This window comes from Diorhabda carinulata, chromosome 2 (genome assembly GCF_026250575.1).
Source record: "Diorhabda carinulata isolate Delta chromosome 2, icDioCari1.1, whole genome shotgun sequence".
Lineage (NCBI taxonomy): Eukaryota > Metazoa > Arthropoda > Insecta > Coleoptera > Chrysomelidae > Diorhabda > Diorhabda carinulata.
The window spans coordinates 20,056,019-20,072,757 of NC_079461.1; the positions used below are offsets into that span (position 1 = coordinate 20,056,019).

At 32.4% G+C, this 16,739-nt stretch overlaps 1 protein-coding gene across 5 annotated transcripts in view; it reads left to right on the forward strand.

The window, feature by feature from the left end:
- Positions 1-552: 552 nt before the first annotated feature.
- The window catches only part of LOC130890937 (protein enabled), a 32,330-nt gene continuing 16,143 nt past the window's right edge, over positions 553-16,739 (forward strand). For 2 of the 5 annotated variants that reach the window (XM_057795387.1, XM_057795388.1), the window contains exon 1: positions 553-773. In XM_057795387.1, coding sequence (XP_057651370.1) covers positions 769-773 — 5 coding nt within the window. In that variant the 5' untranslated portion in view covers positions 553-768. Of the gene's footprint in view, positions 774-11,595; positions 11,892-16,043; positions 16,302-16,739 lie in introns of those variants that run through there. The other 3 variants (XM_057795385.1, XM_057795383.1, XM_057795386.1) reach the window with 3 other exon arrangements.

Consider the following 16,739-nt stretch of genomic DNA (forward strand, 5'->3'; position numbering starts at 1 on the left):
ACAAAGACGATTTATAATTCGTTTCTCGACAAGACAAATTAAATTACATTACAATTACAATGAAACAATTTATTCTCTAGTGTATGAAGTATTTGTTTCTATCTTATTGTTATTGAGAAAACAGAAAAAATCTAATTAACAGACACATAAGCTCGTTATTTTTATTTCAGTTAAATTCCTATAGTTCTGCAGTTTGTTGTGAATTTTTGTTAAATACAAGGACAATGTTTAGATCGATACATAATTTCTCACGATAAGTTTGTTATTGTGCAAATATTATCAGTGTTTAAAAATAGGTACCGTTTTCTGTAACTTTTTCAAAAAGAGTCATAATCTTCAAAGTTACCTTTTTATAAAAAAAACTTCCTTGTAATTAAAATGTGAAGCGTTACGCTTCTGGTCAATGAACTAAAATAAAACTCGAATTATTTGTGTAATTTGACGAGTGTACTTTTATTGTATGGATATAAAAATAGAAATTCTTACCTACGGCCAATATTTGTTCATAAACTTCTTTGGTGAATTTGAATTTGCCGCTCTGCAAATATTCCTTCCAGTTGGTATGTATATTTTCGGGCTGGACGAAAGTAACATGGCGAATAGTACAAAGTGGCAATAGTTTGTCATGGGACATTTCGGACGTAAATTCTAAATGAAATCATTAAAATTTAATCCAACAAACAGTAGCGGAAGTGTGCAGTGGTATGTAGTGGTGCTAGCTAAGTTTTAACTTGGTGTATACATGTATTTTCATTGAAAAACAACAAAATGAGGTAAGTTATCGGCTTTTATATTCAATTTATTTTCGGGTAGCACATAAAATACCTTTGTTTCATCTTAGTTTTATATGTATTTCAAGAATATGAAGTGTTTGCTAATGAACTTGATTTATTCTATGTTTTTGATAGTGTTGTCAAAAAGAGGAAATGCAATTAATTTTTTAATAACAATAGAAAAGTGACAGTATTTTTATGTAATTATTGATAGCAATGTTATGAAAGTAAAAAGTGTTTTTTTTTTTCAAATATTAGGCCAGTAGTTTCATATATTTTAATATATTTTTATCGATTTGGAAACACTGGGTGTGTTGAACCCATTTGTAATGACGGGACGAAGTTTCCACCCCTATGTCTACCGCATATAAGGTCATTTTTCCTTAAAAATTCCACATTTTCTGCAGTCGCGTGTTTAACAATGCAATAATATAAATTTAAACAAAAACATATGGAGTGATTATAGTTTTTCTATTTTAAATGAACAGATGTTTTTGTGTTTACTTTCAAGATTTTGATATGTATTATCCGGATTTACCATAACAGATACGAAATTTAGGTTTTGTTTGAATAGATAACGGGCCAATATAAACAAAGTGACACTTCACGTTAAAATGAATCACATGTGACCAAGTCGAATTTATAAAGTTTCTTTGTAAGGAATACAAATATTCAAATTGTTCACGTTTTTATGAAATTTTATTAGATGAGTGTGTAAAAGAGTGTTATTTTATAATAATACTGAAATGTTTTCAGAATAAAACGTGATTTTTTAAATGCTTATAATAGAAATATACTTCTAATATATTTTTTAAGAAATGTAATTATTTTTATCAATATAATTGATAATTTCCATTGATATTGCTTATTATATAATTACATCTTGACTTTTTTAATCAAAATTACATTTCGCAACATGTCATTTGTAAAATAATCAAGAGGTGGTAAATCTGAAGATTGGGGTGGTCATTCAAAATGTCTAGCTTGCTAAACTTTTACAAAACACTCAATTCAAGTGAACATACACTACCATCTTGTAATAATTATTATTTAGTTTATCATTATAATTATTATCACAATAAATAGTTTATTATCATAAATAAGTTTTTAGTCTAAATTTTTTCAAGTTAATTTCATCTATGCTCTGATTGTTGCAAAAAGTTGTAGAAATCACACATCTGTCTAGCATCTGTTCACAAAAAATTTACCTTTGAACTGATTCTACCTCTCTTGATGGAACAGACACGTATACAACTGGTATCTTTCAAAAACAGACTTAGAAATTTATTTTTTTTTATAAAACAAATTCGCTTATTTATTGCTGAAAGTTATAACAATAATATTTTTCATAGTTGAATATTTAACTAATGCTAGACCAGTTAACAAATATTTTTTATCCTGGAGGGATTGTTTTAGCCTATTTTGGGAACTTATATCATAATTAGTTTCCACAATTAAAGCCATTTTCAGCATGTCCTCAAATATGCAGCTTCACTCGTTTTACACTAAAAAAAATGTATTGCTCATAGGGATTAAAAAAAAAAATATTTTGGCAGTTTGGTAAAGGATTTGGTTACTTTAAATAACAAAAGTCATCACTTATATCAGTCGCTAACTTTCTGGTCTGATGTCATATTAATGATAAATTTTAAACCTGGATATATACGAGGATGGTCCCAGAAGTACCTGGCCCAACAATGTAAACACCAACATTTTGGAAAAAAATATATTTATTTGAAAAATCTTTGACCGCCGATTCATTTTTCAAGTCTGAGAACAAAAAATAATCCGAGTGGACTAAATCTGGCGAATTGGGTGCATGAGCTAGCAATTGAAACAAATAGAAAATGAGATGGCAACTTCTCGAAGATACGATGCATACCTATTAACAATTTCCACATAAAATATGTTACTCAATATCAAATTTTTGATTATTTTCGAATGTGTGTTTACTATAATAGCCACGTATCATGCAATTGTAAATCATTGTGAGCCCACTCATCTTAACTGGGTTAATAAACTCGTAGGATTGAGTCCTATACATAATTTGCATAGTGGGTGGAAGAATATACACGGTCAATTATAAGCTTGTTGGTTTACTCCACTAGGAAGTACATTAGGAAGTAGTAGGTGGACGAGTATATTTAAAAATTAATTTTATATATTACGCCAGAAAAAATTTTCTTGTTGACGTTACTATACAGTGAGGGAAAAAAATATTAGCAGAAACAGTAAAATATAATAAACATTTTCGGAAATTGAATTTTTTCATTCTTTTGTGAGGATTCGGCAAATAAAAACGGTCAGGTGACTTTGCTTACGATAAAAGAGACTTCAAAAAAATGTTGAGGACCTGTACAAAGCATAATATTATTGTCAAGATAAAGGATAATGTGATTGAGCTAGAAACCATTGGTGCAGAGCTGGGGTTGTGGCGAAAGCGCTGCTTCAGGCTGAAAAAAGGAAAAAAAACAATGAACAAAGGGAGTTCGAAGAAAGCTCTAGCCTAAAAAAGCGGTTCTTTCCACTTTCTTGCCATTTGGCTAGTGAACCTAGTCACCGGGTTACAGAAAAACGCAGAAAACCTGCAACATCGACGATCGAAGAGGTATGACAAGTAGGGTTTCATTTAATGGTTAATGGAAGTTGAAGTAGCTCTCAGGGAGGTCTTCTTAAGCAGTTCTAAGTAAGAGTCGTCTCCGTACTCTGTCTAGATTATCGTTCAGATCGGCCGCCCAATTAAGAGTACGAGTGAATTTCACTCTTAGATAGACAGCTTCTCTGCGAATCTTGAGCTTCTCTTCTCAAAGTCTCAATTGGAAGTTTTGTCGTTGATGTTGTTAATACTGATAGTTTAGGTCTTCTGGGAATTTAGAGTTAACCTTCCGCACCAACCGAAAATTGATTGAGATGATTGACTAGTTTTTATACCTAAAACGAATTTCTCGAAAATTCTAGAAAATAAACAACTCGCCGCTGCGATAAAAACATGCGATGAAGACTTCCAATAAAACTTCCATTATAACTAGACAGTACCGGTTTCACTATCCATATCGTGGATGAGTTCATAATATTTTCTTAAAAACGCGTTGAGGTTGCCTTCAGACTGTTGGGAGGTCTTGTGTAAAGCTTTTGAGAGTCTTCGTCAATTAGGAGGATAACAAATTAAAAAACCAACTACAGAAGTATTTGATAACTTATTTTCTTGTTTTTTTTACTTAACCTGAATAATTTCGAAACCGCATGCAGGTGCACATTCTTCTATTCATTGAATAATCATTTGTGTATGATAAACATTTCCGTGTTAAAATTTGATGATTAAGAATTCTTGTTAAAAATTAACACGTAGTTTAACGATTCTTTTATAGCTATTTATATACGAGTAGTACGCTTTATTCACGCTAGGAGCATGCCTGATATTTACAACAATCCTCAAAGGAATAAAAGTATTGACTATAAAGTTACTTTACGTGTAAACAATCAACGAGCCCTTCCCACTCATAACCTAAATAGCTAACTCGATATTCTGAATAATTTCAGTTTGGAAATATCACTTGTTCTCTAAAAACTTAACCAGTAAGTGCGTGTCGTTAAATTTATATTATTGGTTACGCTAGGAATCATGTTTACCAATATAAGAAAATCTAGAAGGTGAGAAACATTTAATTATAGGCTTGTGTTAATATCTATAAGTAAAAAAGCAGCAATTGCATACAACAAACTGACAAATCGAGTCTAGTTTGAATACAGCTGCTTACTTAGTATAAACAGGGCTTAAGAAATGAAAATTTCTTTACAACACAAACTGAACTTTGGCGGAAAAGTGTTAATAGAGGAGCATCTTTCGTTTTTGAAATCGAAGCCCCCGAAATTTTTCAACTATTGAAAAGGACACTCAATAAGGAACCTATTAAAGAAAAATTTTGATACAAATAATTTTCTATACACTCATTCAACATCAAATGTGAAAACCCACTACTATCTACATTGTATAGCAACATTCTGGTTAATTTGAGCAAATTTATATTTAGATTTCGTCTTCCGCATCTCTCGAGAAGATACTAAGAATTTACGTAGATTTGTCATAAGAAAAAGTCTCAATTCGTTTTTGGCATATTTTTTAAAATGTGTTAATTAAACGTTATTTTTTACGTAAAAAAATTGATGAAACCGAGGAAAAGTTACATAAATATTATTCTAAAATCACTCTTTCGTTAACAATTTACCCCACCCCCCAAAATTTCCAGCAATATTGATAAAAATATAATTTTTTCAGTATCGCCGAAATGAGTTCATCTCAAGAAGTTAGAAGAAGGTATTTTTTAGATACTTTAACTTCTACAATGAAAAACAATGTAATAGCAAATTTTTTAATTTCTTGCTTGATTTCATAGTTAAAAGCAAGTAGGTATTAAGATACAAATAACATTCGAGGGGATCTGCAGTCTTATTTGCAGCTTGTCGTCCTCTTTTTGACATAATGCACTTTAGTCCTGTCATCACGTCTCTCAACAGTCTTTTCGCAAGGCGGGCTCGGCAGAGATGGTAAGAGACCCTGTTTGTCTCTTACCAAACAACTCCAGCTAAATCAGACTAGTGACCGGACTTCCAACCGGACACTACCACCTAAAACGTCACCTTCGCACCATGGGCATCACGTATAATCCGGAATGCCGCTGGTGCATGGAGGAGGACGATTTAAACACCTGGACAAATCCCAAAACCTGCCTAACGATATCCAAAACTGTCTCAAAGGACATCGGACTTTGGTAACGTCAAGTGAGGCAGGACGGGCCTATCTGAAGACTTTGTGCTCAACGACTTCAACCCATGAACTATGCACTTTACTCCTTAAAGAGTGGATGTGCTTACTAAAGCTACAATTTTTGTTATTTTCACATCTGGACTTGATGCAGCTGATTTCTCGATCTTGGATGCCTGGCGTGATTCACCATCTCATAAATTGTTGATATGGGTCCTTAGCTTTCAGTGTCGTCAATGATCTCAAGCTAAAGTTCTATCGAACGTGGAGCTTTTTTTTAGTGAATCAAAGCTAGATATTCGTACTGCTTGGTAGGAATTAGGATGACCCTTATAAACTATTTGCTTCCATCATGGATCGTCTCCAAGTTGTTCTCTTACCGTCCTTTTATTCAATTAGGTAGTCGACGTTGTCTCTAAACGTCAGATTTCAGTTCAAGATGACTCTCATCTTTCTGAACTCTCCTTGTTCCTTGTGGTATTCTATTTAGTTGAATTCCAATATGTAATCTTCTTCAACAGCTGCGTTAAAATCCAGCTTCTCTCCTCAGACATCATCATAGAATTTTCTGATGTATTAGAAGAAGGTTCCAGTGAACTTGTCTGCTTCCTAGCTTCTAACAAGTGCTGATAGTTTTTGTTTCTTCTTACAATATCTTCTTCTTCTTGTTAATGGTGATGGAAAGATGGTTGATCCTGGGGCTTCTGGTATTTTTCGCTCTTCTTCAGTATGATAGTCTCCGCTTTTTTCATTGGTCTGGATAGAGCTGGATTATCAGTATTCTGTTTAATTTATCTACCCTGTGCTAGCAACCTCAGCAATTTTTTCACTTCCTAAAGAATGACCTCGTGTTAGTTAGGAAGAGTTTCAATAATTACTGTAAATAAACAAGTTTTTCATTGTATTAGAAATGTTTATTAATGTTCTTATTTGGCTGTTATGTTTTTTTCCATGTCTTTATCTCTATCTGTAAGTAGCAGTATCAGTTGCGGATACTTTGGAGGTGCCAATAAAGAAAATAACGAAAAAAAAATTGAGTCATTTTCATCTCCAGTTGTTTTCCGAGATTATTTAAGCGCCTCCCCTAATTTCCTGACTCGATATTGCTCCGCATGTACTACGAGGGTTGTCCATAAAATAAAGCTCCTAAAGAACAACAGTTTCTAATTCTATTTAGGCGAACTAGGCGAATAGCTTGTAATTTGGCTTCTTTTCTCCCAGTTCTTGTCCCGGCGAGTTATTTTATGGACACGCCTCGTACATTAATTTTTAGAATAGTATACATAATCACCTAATGTGTCTTACATCATAAAATATCTAAAAATTTTGAAATAGTTTTTAGAATTTCAGTTAAATCAAATATATAACTTTTTATGAAACTTTATTTTCTCTATATATATTAATAATTAAAGGAGTCCGTAAATTTCCATACCCTAGAGGATTGAGACAAATATTGACCAGTTTGAACCCTGGTTTCTATCCCGCTTTAGTGTCTTAACTCGTTAAATTTAGTTTTAAGGACCAAAAAAATTAGGCAGGTAAGAACGATCAAAGGTTGGGGTGTACTTTGCTCTTAAAACCAATTAAAATTGTCTACAAAAGTAAAAAAATGATTTTCTTCAACGAAAATTAGTGATTTTCCTCCCGTCAATGTAATCGTTTTCCTCAAACCAAAATGTCTTAGCCTTTTCCTATAAACAGCTTCATAATTAATAGCTTCTTGGTAGAATCAACAGTTTCTTCCCGATGTTCTAATTTCGTACAGTTTAGGGTTGAATATTTCTAAATGAAAAATCGTTATTCACAGTTTTCCGAGCAAGGGCATCATTTTATTGGACTCAAGATGCTGCAGCCCTTTCCAACGGACACCTTAATAATTAGTGGCTTCTTTGCAGAACGGATATTTTCTTTCCAATTTTCCGTAGATGATAATTTACGACACAACGTCTTCGCCGTTCTCATCAGTTCAAATATCAAGGTCATTTCAGCCAAGATGTTGCAGCCTTTTCCTATAAACAGCTTCATAATTAATAGCTTCTTGGCAGAATCGGCAGGTTCTTCCCGATGTTCTAATTTCGTACAGTTTAGGGTTGAATATTTCTAAATGAAAAATCGTTGTTTTCCTAGCAAGGTCATCATTTTTCTTCGACTCAAGATGTTGCAGCCTTTTCCTATAAACAGCTTCATAATTAATAGCTTCTTGTCGTAATGGAAAGTTTCCTTTTCACGTTTTTTCTGTTGTATTTTTTTCTATTATTATCAATTAATGGTTAGTTCTTCTTTGGTTCAGTTTATCAAGTATGAAAGGAATGACTCAGCCTGCATTATTGACCTTAATGACCTTCTGACCTATTTATGTTCATAAGGTATAAAAAAAATAAATTTCCTTCCTGTTAATTAACGTAATATGCGTTCTACAGCACTTGAATTAAAATAATTTTCAATTGAGCATGAATTTACGGTTCCGCTTCTATTTTTGCATGTTTTTATAATTTTTTTGAGTACATCCACATTTTTTTATCTAGTACTGCATTCGTTATTAATTGTATGCATTCGAAATTACGTTTAATTCACAAAACGACGTGGGGGAAGACGGAAATGAAACATTGCATCCTTTAACAAAGTAAAATCCGTAAAAATTTTGACATTGAAAAGCGGAAACCTTCCAGAAAAGTTTCTCAAGACTCAGAACATAGTTTAGATACAAAAATCGTAATAGTTTCCTTCATGAAATTACTGTTAGTTTCTATATGAGTAACTATAAGTAAATATTTTTATGTTTGTGAAATTCTACCATAATTCATAGACAAGATGGCGTGGGGTTAAAAAAGTATGCTTTTTGTTCCGTCATGTTCTACTAAAACTATCGATTTCTTTGGAAAATGTAATCGGGTACCTTGGCTTCAACCTCCTAGCACAAACGTGATTTAGGACCGTTCGTTATGTATATATCATGAAGATGGCGTTTCCGTGTCAGGTTATAAAACCTTTTACCAATTGAATATCTCACTTCGTATTGCGAGCAGACTAATCAGGGATCTGATGGATATACCACAATTTGTTCTAATGGTGGTTTTGCTGATCCCAGTTTGGCGCATCAATTCTTAAACATTTGTAAGATTTCAATTTTTTAAAAAAGATGTAAGACCAATAATGTGGCAACCAGGATGTACTAAGATGGGCGAGAAATCGGCGAAAGGAATGGAGAGACTACGTGGACAGAATATCAGGTTACCAAAGATTGCAAAGGAAGAAAAACCGAATACCACCAGCAGGACGACCACCTACAAGATGTAAGGAAAACTGGTCTTCATCATCCCAGCTGCAGCTAGGTAATCATTGATGCAAACACAAGACTAAGTCTTAGCGTACGATGAAGAATAAGACATTCAGTTTCATATAAAATCCATTTTTTTTCTTTCTGTACTATAATTTTTTATATCTACTAATGACTGTTTATTAAATAATGATAAAATACATTTACCTGTAACGTTGTGGTTCAAAACTGAAAATATCTATCGTTGAATTCAGTTCGAGTCTAAAATAAGCCAACCGCGACATTGAGTTATCCCTATTTTGTGACGGGAATATTGGGGTTAATTCCCTATCAGCCGAAATTGACGTTCCACAAGATAAAATGACGTGTAAGGGATTTGCATAATTAATTGTGGTAGGAGATGTACACAAATTCAAAATGTGTGTGATTGAAGATGTATAGATATCGAATCCAAAAATAAATAAACAAGATTTTATTATGCGAGTACTGTAGTGCCAATTTTGATCAATAAAAAGTACTTTCATCTAATGAATGAACGAAAATTGAAATTTTATCATTTAAGTAGAAAACAAAAACAAAGAAAAACTTCATTTAATTACATTATCTTCATTTTTATTTACAAACAATGATAAAAACAAATATCCAATTACATAAAAAGAAGATTATAGATTATGTTGGGAATCGTTTTGGCTTCACAGCCACTCTGCATTCTTCTCCTCTTAAAGGTGGCAATTTTTTGGAGCCAAAAACCAAAGAAAAACGTCCTATATGTCGAAGAAAAAACCATTGTTTCACCAAGACAAAGCACCGATTCACAAGTCGATGGCAACGAATTACGTTTCAAATAGCTTCCTCATCCACCGTATAGTCCAGATCTGACTACCAGTAATTACGCTGATCTTGAAAAAATGCTTGTCGGTAAGAAATTCGGCTCAAATGAAGAAGCAATCGCTGAAATTGAAGCATATGTTGATGCAAAAGACAAATCCTACTACAAGAACGACCTCGAGAAGTTAGAGAAGCGTTGGAATGATCGTATTGCTCTTGAAGGAGATTAAACTGAAGGACCCTTAATTGACCTTCTTTTACTTTGGGGGCGTTGTAAATTCGAAGAGAGTTCGGATTGACTGTGGGAATCGGTCCGCTGAAGGACTATTAGCCCATTGCTGTTATCTTCATGATCTGCTTGGGTCTGATGGTCGACTGGAGACTAAAGCACCGACGGGAAGATTAAAATAAGCTTCATCAGATATACAAAGGTTCAGATTTGACAACAAACTGAATTTATTGACTTTTAGTTCTCCGTGAATGTAGCAAAAAAATTAACGTCAATTTGGGAGTCAATTTCGACTTCGTGCAACATAAATGACGTCGTTTTTTAGTAATATTCAAGGGTATACTACCCGCCTCACCTTCGTCATCCTCATCTACCCCGTTCCTCGAGTGTTAGAATCGTAACTGCCCATCAAAATCTTTAAATGTCTTTATTTGTTATGATTTGAGCCTCTGGTTACATTTTGTTGTGATTTTGTGATATCCATTTGATTAAGTCATTCACTCCCAACTAATATATATACTACTGACCTAACTAATTTATGACGAGACGCTTATGATTCATTGTATTGTCCTTATTCCTCACCCCAATACATCACCCACCCCCGAAAGCCAGCAAGATGACTAAGACCATTAATTTTAATAGCACAACATATAGTAGTTGATCGGTGGCCATGTTTTTGCACAAAACGAATTATATATACACTAAGAAAAATGAGATATTCACATAAGTCATGAAATTTTTTGTTTTCCATTATTGTGAACTTGATCTCGACGGGCGGCGAGCGTACAGGACTGCGACAACGATCGCATGGAGTTAAGTTTGGATAATATAGTGACTGTGGCAATGTCATTTCGACCAAAAAATCACTAGAACAAGTGATAACATCCTCTAGGAAAAGATCCAAAGATTTTTTTGCATCTATAAGCTATATTACCAAAAGTAAGTAGTCGCCAATAATTGAAAGTGAAAGAAGATGATGATAAAAGATGAAAATCACTAGGTGCTAGATCGGGAGTGAATTGGGGTGTTCGAAAGTATCCTATTGAAATTGCTGAAGGAGTTATTGGGTTATACGGAAACGGACATTGTTGTGAACAATTCCTGAAGTTATTAAGCGTTTTTTAGAAACGAATTTTCCACAGTAGAGAAAGATCTTGTCACAATTCGAGATAATAAGGATTACCCTGAACTGAATCGACACTATGGAAACTTCTATAACAAATAGATTTTCGTTGGAAAAAGTTTACATAGTAGAAAGCACTTTCCAGTAAATATGATCTCAAATTCTTGCGAAATGCGGGAAAAGAAGAAGTGATTGTGCATCTTTTTGCATTGTAAAATATAGAGCCCTTAACTAATTCCAAGAGAAAAGTTTCAAAAACAAATATTTTTTTCGTAATGAATGACGTTAAACAGTTATTTTTGGAGGCTGCAACATTTCATCTTGCGATATGTCTAGTTATAGATCACGAAGTGAAGTAATTTTTTCGAGTACGGTCCTGTCGAATATCAAATAAAAACAAACATTGATAATTGAAGTCAATCGCACCTGGTATATCACCGAATAAATATTTCCAAACGTCACAACCACTTCCCATCCGATACCCCCAACCGGATCGTTTCTTTTTTTTTACCCCCCGATTCATATATCGATTCACGACATCTTTGATGAACGAATCGAGTCTTGTGACACATTTCGAACCGTAGTCGAGATGCTCGACATTCATTTGTTTCCTTTCACGGTAACCGCTAGTTTTTTTTATTCTTTCACCTATTGAGTGGACTTTGATATCGCTATCAGGTCGTTTCCTGAATTTATCAGAAACTTTGTTTTAATGTTCCATTTTGTTATTCGAGTGTTTAGTTTGAAATAATACGGATGGATAACGATATTTATCGGCAGTTAAACAGGCTGGAAGAGGAGTTTAATGATATTCTCAATTACAGGGATAGTGTTTCTTCTAATAACAGAGTCTGTAGTTATTCTGGAAATAAAAAGGAATGGGAGGACTACTGGGCTTGGTTAGTATGTGTATTTATCTTTAGCTTATTCCTTTTTGGAGATTTTCTTAGAATTGTTTCGTTTATATTGTATAAAAATCTTTTGTTTGATCCCTTTGATGAATAATTGAGGTTTAGACAGAAATATTACACTAAGAAAAATATTTTTTCGAACAGAAAATTTTAAAATAAGTTAATCGAATATTTTGATACTCACTTCAACAAACCCTTGGTCCTTTGAAAATTTTCATAATCCTACCAAACTCTACCCGACGAAATTCTATTTATAGTCGTAAGTTTTGTATAAAGTTTAAATTAATTCTGATCGCTCTTAGTACGGCAAAATCGAGGCCAAAAAGTCAGTTAATATCATACAAACTGCATTGAAAGAAATTTTTATCCAGAAAAAATAATAAACAACAAGAAAAGGATAAATTAAAATCAAAAACACCAAAAAACAAAAGAAATAATATTATATATCAAGTGCTTTGTACTAATTGTGACGCAATAGATTGAATGGTCATCAATACGATAAAAAAAATTTTTAGCTCTATTTTGTAATATCTAATAAAACTACGAATAATTTAATTATTTACTGCTAAATATTTGAGCAAAAAATAAATTTCTATTTTTATTTTATTTTTATTTTGATGTTCATGATAGATATGATCTATTGATCAATATAAACACGCAAATTGTCAGTGTCAATATCACATTTTGATAAAGACTTAAATAGAAATCGAAACGTCAATTTTTATCATTCAAAAATTATTAAGAAAAAACTAATTTTAAAACAGGAGAGACCTAAAATCAAGAACATTTAGAATCATAATCATACAATCATTATGAATTAGGTGTATAAGAGTAATTGTGACCCTTTTTTTTGCTCCATTATACCTTGATACTCCATTCGATCACAGGTGAAAACACCGTATTATCTCGCAATTTTTTCAATTTGGAGTTAAGCTCGTCTTACCTTGTTTCTTGTTCCTTTTTGTTACAAAGATTTAGTTGGATCCTTATGATATTTCATGTTATAAACCCTCAAACTTTGAAAACCGGTGTTTCTTTTCGGAATGTCTCTATCCACAACTGAAAGCTTCATCCGCTTTTTGCCTTTACATTGACCTACGGTTGATACTTCCTGTTGAGGTCCTTCCTCTTCTCCTTCAATCATAATTGAGTATCTACCCGCTACCATAGTCAGAGTCAGATATAATCGATGAAGTCGAAAAAGAATATCCAAACAGGTTCTAAAAGAAGTATTAGTACACAGATGCAGTATACAATACTCAGTTGGAGTTTTAAATAATATTTTTTAACACAAAAACAAATAAAACACTGAAGAAAGCAGTTAACTGCTTACAAACTTACTATATAGTGACGTCATTGCACCGCCAAATTGTTAATTAGCGTTTTAGCTGGAAGTTAAAACCAAAAATATGAAAACTTGATTTCAAATATAATAATAATTTGAAAAAAATTGGAGATATATACGAGGTGTGGCTATAAAGTAACTAGATTAGCACTGTTACAGAAAAAGTACGCATGTGACAAAGTTAACGACTATCAGTTGTTTAGCTTGTAGCCTATTCTAATCTCTCGAATTTTTTGCACCGGAATACCCTGTATAGATTTGATATTGTTAAAATTTTGCAGACGCATATGACAATGCAATAATTTCATAAAATCGTTATTTTGCTAATTATTTGCACAATTTTAACGAGAAAATTTGATTCAATAATAAAAATATCGTTTAGTAATTACAGGTACACTAAAAAACAGGTAGAAATAATTTATTTTAAGATTTAAAAAATCATAAGTGTTACATTTAGGAAGTACACTAAGAAAAATACATTATTCGTTTTCGGAAATTATGATCTGAATGTTCGGAAACTAACCCGCATCGAAAATTGAACACGACGTTTCAGAAACTGTATTCTAGGTTAGGAAACTTAGTCAGCTGATAGATGATCTACCTTACCTCAATTCATAGTTTCCGAAAAGCCCTATGATAATGAAATTTCATTTTATTTGAATAATTTGATAAAAAAAAATTGAATCAACAGGAAACGAAACGATTTTATCATACAACGTGTTGTTCACCTCTACGTCTGGTGATAAGACTTATCACGTTAAGAAGAAGAATTATAACTAAATAAATGTATAGGAAAAGAAAGTTATTGACCATAAAATCTTTCGATTACAATCAAAATCGTCGTGACTTGTTTTTATTTTGCGAAGTTCGGTTTATTCACCGCCTGTGAAACTGCAAAAATATAGTGACTAGCTGAATCATGCTTTTACTAACAATCGTGACTTCTAAGTACAGCGTTCAAGTTCTGAAGTTATACTTGATGCTGATGCATTGACTAGTGTTTAAAGAGAGCACACACAAAGAATGAACGGATGTTAGTTCCTCGTGTAATCCTGAATGTAAAACAGAGCGGAGTCTCGATGATGGTTTGGGGATGTTTTGGATAAAGGGCAGAAAATTCATCTTGACGAGCAAGACAACGATCCCAAGCATTCCTCAAATTATGCAAAGAGTATTTGAAAGAATTGGAAAGGAAGAATGAACTAAAAGTAATAATTTGGTTGCCACAGGTTGAGTTGTGATACAAATTGCACAGGGAGTCAGAAATCAGTGTCTTATTTCCACTTCACAACATTGGAATATCTTGAAAAACGAATGGAACCAAATAAACCCTGATGAATCAGAAATTTAAGGGGGTCCTCCAGTTTTTCGATTCGAAAAAATCGGTTTTTTGTCATAACCTTTTTTGTGAATTTGGCCTAAAGCTATGAAGCCAATTTATGAGGGTTTATCCAAAATTGTTTAGCAGAATTGAGTCGCTCGATTCGTTAATCTAGACTTTTTCTCTTAATCATCTCCATTCGTGGCCCAAAGTGGTTTAAATGTTGTAAAACAAGCAAGAATCACGAAAAAGGAAGGCTAAGCAGCTCTGCGTGACTTCCAAGAAGAAGAGGAGAGCCTATTGAATTGTATAAACACCATTTTTCTTAACAGTGACCACGATAATTTAGAAACTACTGGACCGATTTGTTGAAAGTCATATAACAATATGTTATAAGCTAGTGACTGAACTATGATTATCGATAGTTTTTTTCTTCGAGCGAAAAAAATGACTAAAAAATTGAATGTAATTTTCAAAAAAGTAAATTTTTGTAATCTAGAATTAACTCTATTCCAATCGCTAGTCTTAAATATGGAGATTGAAAAACCTTTTTCGTTTTTTGATTTCAAATAAGCAAAACAAGTTATAATCTTGATGTCTCCCTGTTGGTCACTATAACTTTTATTCTATTATAAATTTTGAACTCAAAAAATTTGTGAAGCTTATTTAAATATTACTAAAGATTATTCAAAAACAATGAGTTTGATTATTTCAATGGTTTGTCCGTAAAAAATTAGTGAAAACCCCGAAAAAAAAACAGTCGAGAAACTTGAGGACCCCCATAAATATCTTACAATTACAGACTTTTACCTATATTTTCTGTAAAATAAAAATATCAAAGTCAATCGTATTGTAGGTAGGCGAAAACTTTTGACCAGTAGTGTATATACTTTTAAGAAATATCAATAATTATTTTGTTTTTAAAATCGAGTTTAATCAAAATCCATAACTTTGGAACAGCGTTTTATAATTTACTAAATGAAATTTCGAGTTTTTCTGATATGATCATTGAAAAATCGAAGGGTGTAAATTTATGGAATTGGGACAAAAAATTAGAATGTCCTTGAGTTTATTTTCGATCAAATAGTGTCGTTAATTACATCACGCTTCAAGGTTGTTTACAATTAACTGAGATTTTGAAATAAAATCAGTATCGAATCTCAATTTATATACATGATTAAGAAAATATATAAAAGTAGTGTTTGGTAATAGATTTTATCGATTGTAATGAAGATTAGGATTAGAGTTTAGGAGACTTATTTTTCAATCTTGCACAGATTTTGCTATATTAAATAATGTATAACTAACTACAAGAGTCCAGGTGCACCTACGGGAAGCTCTACAATAGGAGTGCACTAAAGTATTTTGAAAGTTGTTTACGAGAAGAAAAAGTTTGAGAACCTCTGCAATCAGCTGCCTTGATAAACTATTTGAAAAATAATAAGTGAACGCACATCTTATAACTGACCGCCTTCTCGCTAGGTATCGCTGTTTCGCGCGAATGTTTATTATAACCTCCTATAACTTACTATAAAAACTTTTAAGAGTTTACTCATTTCTATTTCTATATAATCGATTACAGATAGATAAGAGGTTTATTTGTTTTTTGATAAAATTTTATTCTGGATGCTATTGAATTAGTGAGAAAGTTAAGTTTGAAAATACATGTTTTATGTTTATCGTGTTATATCGTGTTAATGTCGAATAAAATTTTAGACGATTACATACTAGGGTGAGTAAAATGATCCAGTTATTAAATTACCTTTATTTTTCATTAAAACTAATTGTTTTCAATCCAATAAAAGGGTATAATTAATAATATTTACAGTCTAACCTAACTTAATTTCGGGAAACTTATTGATTCACAGCGTTTAATCATTTATGAATACTATATATTCACAATTCACTGTTTTTAACTAACGTAATCACTCGAATCATATTTTTCTTATCTACTGGTTGTGGTCTAGTCAACAACTTCTACTTTAACGACCTTATAAAGTTATTCCGTATAACTTTATTATGAAATCGATTCATAACCTCAATGTTCTTTCATTGTATACCTTATGGCCAAACTCTGAAGGATAATTGTGCTTTTTCGTAACACTCAATATCTTTATATTTCATTCTAACCTTTACGTATTTAACGTGAGGTGTCGACAGCCGTTCTTAA